This window comes from Grampus griseus (genome assembly GCF_964374135.1).
Source record: "Grampus griseus genome assembly, chromosome: 21".
In the NCBI taxonomy this organism is placed as follows: Eukaryota; Metazoa; Chordata; class Mammalia; order Artiodactyla; family Delphinidae; genus Grampus; species Grampus griseus.
The window spans coordinates 23349946-23364829 of NC_139015.1; the positions used below are offsets into that span (position 1 = coordinate 23349946).

At 42.8% G+C, this 14884-nt stretch overlaps 2 protein-coding genes across 3 annotated transcripts in view; one reads left to right on the top strand and one right to left on the bottom strand.

Annotated features, from left to right (window-relative positions):
• Positions 1-461, top strand: part of RBPMS (RNA binding protein, mRNA processing factor) — a 185798-nt gene extending 185337 nt beyond the window's left edge. Inside the window, exon 10 of one of the 2 annotated variants that reach the window (XM_082680178.1) lies at positions 178-461. The gene's annotated coding sequence lies outside the window, so the exon portion shown is untranslated. The remainder of the gene's footprint in view (positions 1-177) is intronic. The other variant, XM_082680177.1, reaches the window with a different exon arrangement.
• A 9756-nt stretch (positions 462-10217) lies between these two features.
• The window catches only part of GTF2E2 (general transcription factor IIE subunit 2), a 74959-nt gene continuing 70292 nt past the window's right edge, over positions 10218-14884 (bottom strand). The window contains exons 7-8 of the mRNA XM_082680378.1: positions 11964-12079; positions 10218-10707 (exon numbers count right to left, since the gene is read on the bottom strand). Coding sequence (XP_082536504.1) covers positions 10591-10707; positions 11964-12079 — 233 coding nt within the window. The 3' untranslated portion in view covers positions 10218-10590. The remainder of the gene's footprint in view (positions 10708-11963; positions 12080-14884) is intronic.

Sequence of the window (14884 nt, forward strand, 5' to 3'; positions counted from 1 at the left end):
TCAGTGAGGATACTCCGTGTTTACAGAAAGGTGTACACATGCGCCGTTGTGGGGAATCACCAGGAGTCTCTGAGCCGTGGCTTCTATACACTGGTGTCCCGAAACAGCCCCGTGGCTCAGAGGAAGACCACGCGCTTGTGAGACCCACTGCCCTTACATGCTTTCTTTCTGTTTCAGGCTGGAACCCGCCCAGTTTTGGTCCCTTCAAGACTCTGCCACAGCCTCTATCACACATCTGTTTTTCTCGAAGAAAAAAATACAATAAAAATGTTTTACTCTTTTACACTGTATAATTTGTAAGAAACCGTGTTATTTGTGAACGCATGGTCTGCCATTTCTGTACAGTTTGGAGATATTTTCGAATGAAACATAAAAGATGTCAACGATAAAATCAAGAGAGTGAGTATTTTTATACCAAACATTTTAAGTATGACAGGATGGATGATCTTACACTGGGCTGGATCACAGATTTTGTGCTTGACTTTTGAATGCTTGTAATTTAAAATATCTATTTTTTTCCTCTAAAAGAAGCTGCATGTTTAAGGCATGTTTTTAAATATTATCAAAATTTCCAGAATCATATGGTGAATGTATAGAAATCTGTTTCCCTGGCCTGAGTCCACGAGTAACGCAGCGTTAGATGTTAGAACTGCTAGTGCAGTACTCGGGGTTTACTTCCAGGTCTAGTAGGACACCCTGCAAGACAATCAAAGGCCTCCAGGAGCTTCTATCCTAACGGCGGCAGGTTCCCAGCGGGGCAAAGCAGCCTTTCCTTGGAGCACATTCCTCACTTAGAAGAGCCCGGCAGCTCCCGAGGTAACTATACAAACTGTGGGCCGAGTGTTGGGTTTTGCCGTTTTCTTCTGTTTTTCTTCTACCAGCACGCTCCTGTGTGTGCCCAGCTGACACGCGACTCCCCCGGTGAACGTGCTGAGTCTAAGGGGAAGCCTTGGCTTGGGAGGCCAGCCTGGGCCCAGGCGGCAGCCACCTTTGCCCGGCCCACCTGGCTGCAATGGGCAGCTCCCATCTCCCAAGTGATTTTGCAAAACATGGGTTGAACTGAGCTGGTGTTCCTGAGCCTTGGCAGCAGCAGGCCAGACACACCACTTAAAACATGATCTTGAATCCCATGTGCTCACCGTGACACTACCTGGCGTCTGGAATGAGTACTCATCAGCTTGCTTCAAGACTCCGTCAAAGCCGGTCAGTCTAGCGTGGTAAGCCGACACTTCCAGAGTCTGTGGCAGCTCACTCTCCCCCTTGTTGGAGAAGAGCCGGCTGTAAAAATACATTGACCTAAGAATTTTTAACTGCTGATATAGCTAAACATGACCACAAGCTTTCTTACTGATCTGCTCACGCTGTGCTGAAGATTTCGATGTTTTAATGACTATAGTATATATACATGGTTGGTGTCAGGTTTTCTAGTTTCATTATTTTCCATCAGAAGTAAAGAGATCAACACACTTTTAGAAGCTCATCACACAAAAAACGAAAGGAGCCAGGGGTGAGGGGCACTCACCCTCACAATAAATGACAGGAAGGAACGTCCCTGCCACACCCAAGCCCTGCTTAGGCCTTCATCGCCTCCTGGTTCGTGGTGACAGTTCTGTACTCTTGTTTCTAAGGAAAACAGCAACTTCCACCCAGTCTATTATGCTTTTATAAACTGTTTAAAGGTACTTTTCTATTGTCATTTTTAAGAATAAAGTGCTAATTCCAGCTGTCACACCACTGCTTGCCATATTCCTTTTTGTAAGAGCAACCCAGTGCATCCACACTGCAGACCAGGGAGCGTTTTTGCTCCCATTTTCAGGTCTGGACAGAGCTAAGCACTGGCCCTCGAGCCCAGGACAGAGGGGCTAAGGGAAGAAAGGGGCAGGGATGGGAGAGTCTGGACAGCCCATGCCAGGGCTCTACTGGGGGCACCTGCTAACTGACGGACGCAGCGGCCGTGACCAGAGCCTCCCGACCCACAGGAGGGTCGCCAGGGAGAGTCACACACCTTTCTTGATGCCTTTTACTGCACTCAGCAGACCCCACATCCTCCTCAGGCTACAAAGCTTGAGCTCAGGCCTATCTGAAATCTGTATTTGTGGTTTTCTACGGACCTAGAGTAAGAAATATATTCTATTGAGAAGCCAGGCCTTGATAGCCAAGACCATAAAGTGCTTTATATAAATATATTCTCACCAACTCCTCTTCCCCCAAAAGGGGGAGGGGGCCATAGCACTCAATTCCAACTAATGGCAACCAACCACCACGAGCAGCTATTCGTCTCGCTGGGCACTGACGTTATTGGTTCTGTGGTTTGGATCTCACGTTCCTTTTACAGAGAAGACTAGCCACCAAAAGTGGGTGAAGGCAGAAAAGGACCACACGGCTCAGCGCCCTGCCCAGGCTCTGCAGGCCACATCTGCCATGGCTCCGGGATCATGGCTCTGGGACAGGCTTGATGATGCGCTTTGCCTTCCGCCCATCTGGGACCTCCCAACTCCAAGGCACCAGAGACGAGCCAGACAGCCTAGGAATTGAGGGTGCCTCCCACGGAAGGGCTGAACACAGTCACTGCCATAGGTTTTTGCACAAAGGGCCTTGGGGTGGATGAGTGAGTGCCTGGGTCACCACTGCTGTGCAAGTAACAAGTCTGGACAGGACCTACCTGTCTAGCATGAGCTCCAGACACAACCCCACTTGAACACTTGACCACCAGCTTCATTTTGTGTCACCCCACGGAGCACAAACACTGGAACTGGGAATTCGCGATAAGAAAAGGGCAGGTCTGTCTGTTCCCTCTTACTTCTGCGCATAATGTCCCAGTCTGTAGACTCCAGCAAGATGATAACTAAGCCATCCGTTGTTACCAAGTAAACCCTCCACTGGGAGGGGAGATGTGCTGCTTAGAACACAGGACTAATGTCATAAAACTGGCATTAAGTACTAAAATTAAGTACTATGCCTTCTACCTCTATAACAAAATTACAAATTAAAGGAATCTAGAAAAGAACCTTAAAACTTGCAAAATGAAAGTTACAGTATAATCATAAAGGCTTCAAATTCCCAGTACCTGAATACATGTCCAAACCTACTTTCATAGGAGAGGAAGCATGGCTGGACACCCCAAGAACTCTTGCTGTCTGTGTCACGGTGACATATAGGAATCAACTAGTTATTTCTGAGTGCTTTGGGCAAGGCATGTTTAGCTCAAGGAATACAAGCAGACTTCCTACTGTATCCCCCACTTATCACTGGGACGTCCAACTGTTAGGTGAAAAGTGTATTCTTACCCAGTGTGAAGAGAATTTTCAGCACGCAGTTGCTCTCTCACTCTTCCAATGTCATCCCTGTTCTATCACACCTCCTCATGACATCAAACAACTGGACAACATTCTGAGAAGGCAGAAGAGTGTGTTACTAGTGATGTGTTACCTGAAATGTTGGTCCTCAAAACGGCTACACTGAAACTCATGACTGTGATGCTGAAAAACCATACTGAGTCAGCTAACTGATAAGGGCCTCTAAACAGGAAAACATTTAACTGCCACAGTGAAGCTCTGTCTACTGCTGCAGAACGTCCTGGCTGGTACCCAACTCCCCTAGACTGGCCTGGCTCTAACCACCCCAAGCCCCCAGATGCCAATATGCCGTGAGGAACCTTCCTGACCTTCCTCAGGTGCTGCTTCACCAGGGCTTCCACAGTACAAACCACACTTCCCTGCTTTATGAGGGGAAAGGGCCCTGTGACCATGAACCGTAACAACATGCCCATAAATCAAGACCCAGGGAAGCCTTCCACTCCCCACTGCTCACACCCGTCTCTCATTTGAAGTGAAACTCTCACCATGCTAACTAACAGTAAATTAGAAATTTACTTAGGCTAGATTAAATTAAACCCAAACTTCTTCTCTGGGCAAAAGGACACACCTACATGGAATAGGAAATGATGCTCAGGTTAAAATATTTACCTGGACAAAAGAGCACTTTTCCCCTAAAACTAGAATGCAGAAAAGTCCAAAATCTCATGACAAGTCAAGTGCAAGGTAAACCTGACTTTGGTGTTTCTGAAGCTGATCCTGCCAAGGTCAGGCTATGACTTACAGCAGTGTCTCCTATTAGTATCCTTCTGTGTTTTCACGTATTTTTTTAAAAAATTAAGGTAAGTCTGCACTGAACGTCCTTTAACCCCTGCAAAGTTCTGGGTGGCTGAAAGTCACTGGGTTCTCACAGGGTCTTGAGACCACATGGTTTGAGTCACAGGAACGTGCTGGCCCATCTCCAAACCAGGAGAGCTGGACAAGTGCTACAGGCCTAACTGTCCAAAGGGCCCATGGCAGCAGCCTTGCCACTTCGCCTGAGAGCACCAGCACATCTCTAATGGAAATCCCATTATGAAGGAAAATGCACTTTTGCTTTTTGAACTGTGGCCAGAAGGAAGGTCGACAGCACAATGCCAGGGCCTATTCTAGCTCTGTGTTTCCAAAGTGCTCATTCAACATGACGCTCACAGGACAGGGATTCCAAAGTCCGGTTCATCTGAGAAGTGGTTTCCAAGAGGTCCTTGGGCCTCCCCCACCCTCTGCTCCCTACAGAACATCTAGTCTCTCAGAACAAGCCCAAAAAACACACCCGAGGAGAGGATGGACTGTCCTACATGAAGCTCCAAGGGCGGCAACACGTGATACAGGTCATCGCGCTGTCTCCACACACAGCACCCCAGCTTCGCTACACAGCAACAGTGCTGGACCCAGCTTGTTAAGAACAGTCAATAAAACCTTAAAAAACACAAAATTATCTTCCCCATAAATAAATCATTTTTGCAAGTAAAAACAGTAGCTAGGAGGAAGAGGGGACACCAAGTCTCATTTTCTATGCCTCAGAAAACCATTATTAGCTGATATGAACTGGGGAACTTATAAATCCAAATGCCCCATTCCCACATCCAAAACGTTTTTTCTGCTAGTGACTTCAGTCAGCTCACAAAAGAACCAAGGGCTGTATGTCTGCAGTGCCCTTGCTATAAACAATGGAACGGGAAGTAGCTGCACTGCCTTCTCGCTGAGACTCTGCTCCACACGTATCAAGCGCTGCTCCAACCCCCAAGTCCCACCATCATCTTGCCACACTTAGAGGATGTAACAGCAACAGTCAAATGTCATTTTTTACACTTTTGGGCTCAAATATATTTTAGCTATCCCCTAAAAGCCTCGGTTTACGGTGATGAATTATAGATCAAATGCACTACAGACTGTCTTAAACTTTCAACACACCCAGACACGCCCATTCCAACTTCCTTCTGTTAAACAGGCCACAGACCCAGCAGAAACGGGCAGAGGTAAGAACGTGACTTTGACTTTAACTTGAATTTCTGGTGGATATGTTTCTAGGTGCCCAGAAAAACTGGTAAAGAACTTCTTTCTTTTTATTACAACCCTCAAATACAACTGGGTTCGTATCACAATTTCCCACAAAGACTATATCCCTCCCCACATGTCAAAACAGCCAGAAAACAATTAACAAAATGGAAACAGTAAAGTCCTCACCTAACAATAATTACTTTAAACATAAGTGGATTAAATCCTCCAATCAAAATACCCAGAACTGCTGAATGGATTAAAAAACAAGATCCAATGATATGCTGCCTATCAGAGACTCACTTTAGCTTTAAAGACACAGACTGAGAGCAAAGGGAATAAGATATTTCAGGCAAATGGTATTCAAAAGAAAAGCAGGCATAGCTATACTTATGTAAGACAAAATAGACTTTAAGAATGGTAAAAAGAGACAAAGAAGGTCATTATACAATGATAAAAGGATCAATCAATCAAGAATATATAACAATTGTTGGAAATTCCCTGGCAGTCCTGTGGTTAGGACATGGCACCTTCACTGCCAGGACCCAGATTCAATCCCTGGTCAGGGACCCAAGATCCTTCAAGCCGTGTGGCGCAGCCAAAAAACAACAACAAAAAAGAATACATAACAATTGTAAATACTTATGCACCCAATCAGAGCACCCAAACATATAACCAAACCTAATAGAACTAAAAGGAGAAATAACCTGCAATAAAGTAATAGTTGGGGACTTTAATATCCCACTCTCTACAATAGACAGATCATCCAGACAGAGGATCAGTAAGGAAACAGGATTTGAACAACACTAGAGACTAAATGTACCTAATAGACATATACAGTTGACTCTTGAACTACATGGGTCCACTTATGTGTGGATTTTTTTTCAATAAATACACACTACAGTACTATACAATTCATGGTTGGTTGAAACCACAGATACAAGGGCCAACTGTAAAGTTACATGCAGAATTTTGACTGTGTGGGGCTTCCACACCCCTATCCCCCATGTTTTTCAAAGGTCAACTGTACACAACATTCTACCCAACAACAGAATAGGCATTCTTCTCAAGCACACATGGAATATATTCTATGACAGACCATACGTCAGGCCACAAAACAAGCCTTGGCAAATTCAAAAAGACTGAAATCATACCAAGTATCTTCTCCAACCAGATGGGATGAAACTAGAAATAATAAAAGGAGGAAAACTGGAAAATTCTTGAACATATGAAAATAATGCTCACCTGAACAACCAATGGATCAAAAATGAAATTAAAGGAGAAATTTAAAAGTATCTTGAGACAAATGAAAATGGAAACACAACACACCAAAACTTATGGGATACAGCAAAAGCAGTTCGAAGAAGGAAGTTCATAGCAATAAACACCTACATTAAGAAACAAGAAAAATCTCAAACAACGTAACTCTACACCTTTAGAAAACAGAAAAAGTACAAACTGAGCCCAAAGTTAGCAGAAGGAAGGAAATAAAAACGACTAGAACAGAAATAAATAAAACAGAAAAGCAGCAGAAAAGATTAACCAAACTAAGAGTTGGTTTTTTGAAGAGATAAACAAAACTGATAAACCTCTAGCTACACTAAGGAAAAGAGAGGATCCAAATCAACAAAACTATAAACGAAAAAGGAGACATTCCAAGTGACACACAAAGAATCATAAACAGCTACTATGAACAACTATATACAACAAACCAGACAACCTAGAAGAAATGGAAAAATTATTAGAAACATATAACCTACCAAGACCAAATCAGAAGAAATAGAAAATCTGAAAATACCAATTGCTAGAAACAGTCAGTAATCAAAAATCTTCCACCAGGGACTTCCCTGGTGGTCCAGTGGCTAAGACTCCGTGCTCCCAATGAAGGGGGCCCAGGTTTGATCCCTGGTCAGAGAACTAGATCCCACATGCTGCAATTAAAGATCCCGCACACCGCAACTAAGACCCAGTGTAGCCAAATAAATAAATTAAAAAAAAAAGTCTCCTAATGAAGAAAAGCCCAGGCCCAGATGGCTTCACAGGGGAACTTCATCAAACATTTAAAGAAGAGTTCATGCCAATCCTTATCAAACTCTTCCAAAAAACTGAAGAGGAGGGAATATTCCCAAACTCATTTTATAAGGCTAGCATTACCCTAATATCAAAGCCAAAAAAGTACACTACCAGAAAAGAAAACTAAAGGTCCATATCCCTGATGAATATAGATGCAAAACTTCTCAATAAAATACTAGCAAATTGAATTCAGCAGTACAGTAAAAAGATCATTCACCATCATCAAGTAAGATTTATCCTTGGGATGCAAGAATGGTTCAACATACATAAATCAATTTGGTATGTCACATTGATAGAAAGAAAAAAATCATATGATCATCTCAAAAGATGCAGAAAAAGCTTTCCAAAAAATTCAACATCCATTCATGATAAAACACTCTTAACAAATTAGGTACAGAAGGAACATATCTTAACATAATAAAGGACATATAAGTCCACAGCTAAATGGTGATGGGAAAACTGGACATTCACATGTACAAGTATGAAACTAGACCCCTAACTTACACCACTCACAAAAATTAAATCAGTGGATTAAAGACTTAAATGTAAGACCAAAATGCATATAACTCCTAGAAGAAAACACAGGAAAAAAGCTCCTTGACACGAGTCTTGGCAATAAACTTTTGGATACAACTAAAGCACAAGCAACAAAATCGCAAATAGACAAGTAGGACTATATCAAACTAAAAAGCTTCTGAACATCAGAAGAAATAATAAAATGAAAAGACAATCTATGGAATTGGAGAAAATATTTGCAAACCATTTATCTTATGATAAGAGGGTCACTATCCAAAATATATAAAGAACTCATACAACTCAATAACAAAAAAATAAATAAAAAATAATCCAATTAAAAGATGGACAAAGGACCCGAATAGACCTTCATCCAAGTAAGATATACAAATGACCAACAGGTACCTGAAAAAATGCTCAACATCATTAATATAATCATTAGTGATGCAAATCAAAAGCACAATAAGCTATCACCTCACACCTGTCAGAATGGCTAGTATCAAAAAGACAAGAGATAACAAGTGCTGGTGAAGATGTAGAGAAAATGGAATCCTTGCGCACTGTTGATGGGGTTGTAAACTGGTACAGCCACTGTGGGCGGAAGTTCCTCCAAAAGTTAACAGAAACTACCATATGATATTGCAATTTTACTTCTGGGAATATATCTGAAGGAAACAAAAACACAAGTCAAAAAAGAGATATCTGAACCCCCATGTTCACAGCAGCATTATTTACAATAACCAAGACGTGTTCCCTAGTGGATGAATGGATACACGCAGATACACATACATACATACACACACGCACACACAAATAAAACCTTATTCAGCCATAAAAGGAGGAAATCGTGTCACTTGCAACAACATGGATGGGCCTTAATGGCATTATGCTAAGTAAGTCATACAGACTAAGCAAATACCAAATGATCTCATTTATATGTAGATTCTTAAAAGAAAAACCTCACAGAAAAAGATCAGATTTGTGGTTACCAGAGGTGTGGGCCAGGGTGAGGGGAAATTGGACAAAGGTGGTCAAAAGGTACAAACTTCCAGTTTTAAGATAAATAAGTACTAGGGATGTAATGTACAGCAAGAGGACTACAGATAGCACTGCTGTATGATACATGTGAAAATTGTTAAAAGTAAATCCTAAGGAGTTCTCATCGCTTGTTTTTGGTATGTATATGAAATGAGTGACATTAAACTTACTGTGGTAATCATTTTATGATGTATGTAAGTCAAATCTTATGCTGTGCATCTTAAAACTTACACAGTGCTGTATGTCAACTGTATCTCACTAAAACTGGTGGGGGTGGGTATGTATAGACCAGAAAAAGTAGGTATACTTGGAGATAAGCCAGCTCCAGATTTTTTTTTTTTTAAAAAGAGAGCTAGTTTATGCCATAAAATATTAAAGCTCTTCCTTACTAGCAAAAATCCTCTACAAAGCAAGACAGATTGAGTTTCCCATTTTCTAAATTATCCTGAGGAGTCTCAGTTTTACATCTTTTCATGCCATATTTTGGGGCTTGGATATAAGGAGGTAAGATGACACTGAAATAGGATGACACTGATAATGGATGAGAAGTAAACAAAAAGGATAAAAACTAAAACAGCAAAAAGGCTCCTTGTCATCTGCACAAAGTACTGACTGCTTTGGACTATCATCATACCTTTTTTGAGAACACCAAACCTTGCTTTTATAATCTACCACAATGTGATATGAGAACCATAACTATCACCCCGAAGGGCCACCACAGACCATAAAACAAGCACAGATAAGGAAAATGGGTAGTTTACCATAGAATGATGGAATGACCACAGATTTCCCCAAAAGTCACCACAACTCTTAACCCACATGTGTGACAGGAGCTCTCCTGAGCTCAGCCAGTGATTGGGAGACAGAGGGAGTCTCTGAAAGAAGAACCTCAGGGCCAAGCCCCATCAGGGCTGGGACACAGTCATGTCTTCATCCTTGCTGGAGATGGCATGAGAACATGACGTGCAAAATCCAAGAGGCTAAATACTGATTTACCCTTTTAAAAGCAAGCATTAAAAAATCACATGTAGTGTACCTTTACTGCTTCACCTGCTACCAAGAGGCACACCTTGGGTTCCAACTGTGAAATCCACACACTCAGCAATGCAGACCAGACCTCGGTCTCCAACAGCATTCCAGACACCACCTGTGGGAGTCAAAGACGAGCTGCCACCCGTCACTGCCAAGAATGGAAAGAAGCAAACTGAACTCACTGACATCTCAGAGCTCCTTCTACAACGATTTTATTATAAATATGCTCTTTTGGAATAAACAAATACTGCATTCAAGACTATCGGCAAACCTGTTCTAAGGTAATGAAAAGGAAAATGGAACCAGGAACCACTTAGAAGTAGAGATAAATAGCAAAGTCACCTGTATGCCATGCTGAGCGCCTTTCCCCCAAGAAGGAGGTTAACAGGGGACATAACATTTCTCATTAGCCCATTAATGAAAATAAGCTTCAAGTTTGGTAATTTGCACTAGTTCTGTAAACTGAACTGCTCCTGTCCTCGGTCCTAAGAAGTAGAATGGGAAGACGGTCAGTCTTCAGATCCCAGCGTCAACAAAGAAGATCTTGACTTTGTAACTCTTTGCTCTCAGACAAACCTGTCCACTACTTGCCAGGAGTGATGTCAGAGTAGTCCTTCAGCACCCCGGCCAAGTGCTCATTGTGAGTTTTAAACCGTCGCTTTTTCTGTGAAGCTGGCTTTTTCCTTCTCTGAATAGGAGCCTACAGGAAAAGGTAAAGACAGTTAGAAACAATGGCTACTCAGAGCGGTAATATGGGGAGGATTTACAAAAGATGCCCCAGAAACCAGCAGCAAAGAGATGCAGGGTTTGTGACCTTTTTTCTGTTCTGCAGCCCAGCCTCACACACACCAATCCACACAATCCTTGTTCGAAAACACAGACCAGGGCTTTCTGTTACAGTGAAGTGCATACCTCCACCTGGAATAAATGGGCTGGCATGAAAACTAACCAGAACTATTGTAGGCATGAAGTGGGTAAAAAGAGAGACAGTAAATCTCTTTTGTTTTTCATCTCTATTATCAGGTTTAAAATTTTATCCACCATTAACTACCAATAAAACAAAGACCTGAAGCAAATACAGCAAAATATAGAGATATGGGCAAATTGGGAAGTGGATGAACACAGAAAGATTTGTTAAATATTATCCTCTTTTCTTCACTGTATACCTGAAATACTAATACCACATAATATTAACAAACTAAGCAATGACGGGAAACCATGAAGTGCTGCAATCACGCTAATTCTTGGAGATCACTGGCAATAAATTTCCCCTTTTAAAGGAGTCCTAAAACTTCACTGAATAAAACACTAAGCCACAAACAAGTCAAGCTACAAAGGCACGATGGTGGACAGGGAAGGAGGGTGTTAGTGAAATAGTTCTCATCCTGGCTTTGACCCTGGGCTGCAGAGAGCTGGTTAGCTGGTAAAGGAATTCACAGGTCTTCGTTCAATTACAAATCCCTCCAATGAGCAGGATTTGGGGGCTATAAAGACAGTAATATCTGGTTCCTAAGGGATCTGAAAGTCAACAAGGATAATTCAGTGTGATCAAGGCTAAGGCAAAGCCAGGCACCGAGACCACCGGGCTCCGGGAGCAAGAGGGGTGGGGGGTGCGGTGAAGACCATAAAGGCCAGAACGATGAAGCAAGCCCCTGGCAGAAACTGGGAGCACAACACGTGGGCACTACACGCCCTATGGCTGGAGCTTAAGGGCAGGCACTGACTGCCGGGGAGGCTCTCACATACCTGGCGAGCAGCCCCTGAGGGCAAAGAGATCCGTTGGCCCTCAGTACACCAGACGTGATCTGAATGCATCTGACCAAGGTCACAGGATTAGGACACAGAAAAAACTGGAAGGGAGAACTACCTACCTACCTGCTCTTCCGAGAGCTGCACAGGACACAGGCTAACAGTTCAAAGAGCAGAGGATTACATTTTCTTCTAGAGAGTACGTACCACTTTCTTTGGTCCAGATTCCTGCATGGAAGAAATACCCTGTCGCTTCAGATACTCTTCAATTTTCTCCTCATCCATTGAATCCACAGTGACACTCCTCCACAGTTTCTGAAACTCTGTGCCAACAAGACAGTAGTTACTGTACAATAGATGTTTACAAGCTATAACATCTCAGTGTGATCGAAATCAGGCTTCGATATTATCTCCTCTGATCTCAATGAGCACATCTGAGATTTCATTATAAAAACAAAGGAAGACAGGAACATTCAGATGCTGGACACAGCAGCAGAAGGGCCTGGGAACACGAACTGCATCCCTACAGACCAGATCAGCACTGCTCTATTTTTAGAGCCTGTAAATGAAGGCCATGTGATTGAGCCTCCCAGCTTTCCTGGGAAGAAAGGCAGTTGACCCTCTCCTTTAATCCCAGAAATCAGTTCTCCATTGAAATAGTTCAAATTCCTGATCATCTCTCATGAGCTCAGTATAGCCCACTTCCTCTCCTACAGGAAAAGAAAAACAGGGAGATGAGGAACCAAAGTTTTATACGGAGGAGTTACAACAGCCTATTTGCAAAAAAGGCCTTTTGAAATCAAACAAATGGGGGATGGGTGACTAAGAGGTGATAAAAGTGAGGGGAGGAATACTGAGACAGTAACACTGTCTCACATGCCCTGGAAGACAAAGGAGAAAGGCCCTCCATCCAGCCTACTCCTTGTTCTCAGAGACCCCGGCCCCTTTGCCACACCACCATTTCTGCAACCAAAAGAGATCACAATTGGGACATGTCCAGAATGAAACTCGAATGCATCTTAAATTCTGTCCCTAAAGAGAGGCTCAAATAACCAGGTTTCACTTCATTATTAACATCTACATTCCAACACACAAAAAATGTCTTATGATGGCAAATCATAAGACATTTGTACTCTGGATGGTAAAAGAGGCAAGTTCGCTGGGTGCCCTGAGGCTGGGGGCTGGGCCCCTGCTCACCAGAGACCTCTCTCGCATGTGCATGCGCACGCCCACTCACACTGCAACACCACCTACCCCCATCCCCACCCTCCTCCTTGGCATGGCATCCTGGAGGCCTAATCCAGGTGGCGCCGGCACCGCCCCCTGCCTTACTTTCAGGTAAAAAGTGACAATGGAGAGGGGTCCATTCACAAGCTGTAAACAAAGTAGGCATGAGATACTGTGCTGAACCAGACTGTTCTCCTCTTTCCTATTTCAATACGTATTACAAGAAGCAAATGATGCTCTAACAGCTGGGGCTCCAGTGATACTTAGGAAATCCGTTTTCTGCCACACACGGAAAGGCTTTTGCTGATGGTGACCAAATGCAAAAATGACAATCTACTACAAAGAATTCAACCTGGGCACAAAGTTATTTCAATCCAAAACATCTCTAAATAAAAAAATTTTTAGGGCTTCCCTGGTGGCACAGTGGTTGAGAGTCCGCCTGCCGATGCAGGGGATGCAGGTTCGTGCCCCAGTCCAGGAGGATCCCACGTGCCGCAGAGCGGCTGGGCCCGTGAGCCATGGCCGCTGAGCCTGCGCGTCCGGAGCCTGTGCTCTGCAACGGGAGAGGCCACAGCAGTGCGAGGCCCGCGTACCGCAAAAATAAAATTAAAAAGAAAAAAATTTTTTTTTTATTTCTTTCAATACATTAAGAGTTCTTTTTCCTATATGCTCCCTGAACTTTCATCTGCATAGATTACAGAAATCAGTTAGCAGATGACAATCAATTGTTTGCATGACTTTCTCAGCCCCTTGAAGGGCTATAAGCTCCTCGGGAGCGGATATTTTTTTTAAGTTTCCTACTATGGTTGGCACTGAATTTAGCACATCCTCAACAATCTGATCACTGAACGTATGTTATTCTCTGGGCATCACAGAGTATCTGTTTTCTTTTTACATTTTTTAAACTTTTTTATTTTAAAATAATTTTACATTAACAGAAGAGTTGCAACATTAGTACACAGAACTCCAGTACAGGTTTTGCCCAGCTTTCCCTAATGTTAACACTGTATATGATCTTAGTAAAATTATCTAAACTAATAATACAAGCCTATTAACTAATCCACAGATCTTATTCACATGTCACCAGTTTTAGCACTTGCGTCCTCATCCTGGTCGTCATGGTCCGGCACCACACCTGGGATCCCACTGTGTTTAGCTGCCATGTCTCCTTGCTCCAGGCTTTAAGTGTGCCCAGTGTCTCCTCATCTCTCAGGACCATGACACTTCTGAGGAGTTTCTGTAGTTATTTTATACAACGGCCCTCAATGTGTGGTTGTCTGCTATTTCCTTGTGATTAAATTGAGGCTATACATTTTGGGCAAGAACATCACAGAGAAGACATTGTGCCCTTCTCAGGACCTAACATCAAGGGTCCATGATGTTCACATGGCTTATTACTGGGGCTGTCAGACGATCACTGGTTAAGGTGGTGTCTGTCAGATTTCTCCACCATGAAGCTATTATTTTTCCCTTTGTAATTAATAAGCACCCTGTGGGGAGATCTACTGAGACTATGCCTAAACACCCTGTTTCTCAGCACACGTTAGCTCACTAATTTCAGCATCCATTGATGGCTCGTGCCTACAACAACTGATCCTTGTGGGTTTGCCTAACGGCATGTTACTTCCGTCATTCCTTTCATGCGTATGGATTAGGATTCTATAAGGAAGACTACTGAACAAATGGATCTGATTCTCGATCCAATCTATCTATTCAATTGTTAACTTAGTATGGATTCATGGATATTTATTTTATTTCATGGATTATAACTCATTACTATCATTATTTATTTTCTTGTTCAAATATCCTGGCTTTGGTCATTGAGTCCCTTCAAATTGTCCCTGGCTCTTTTTGACTTGCTTCCCTTTTTTGTTGTTTGGGGTTTTTTTGAGCATTTTCTT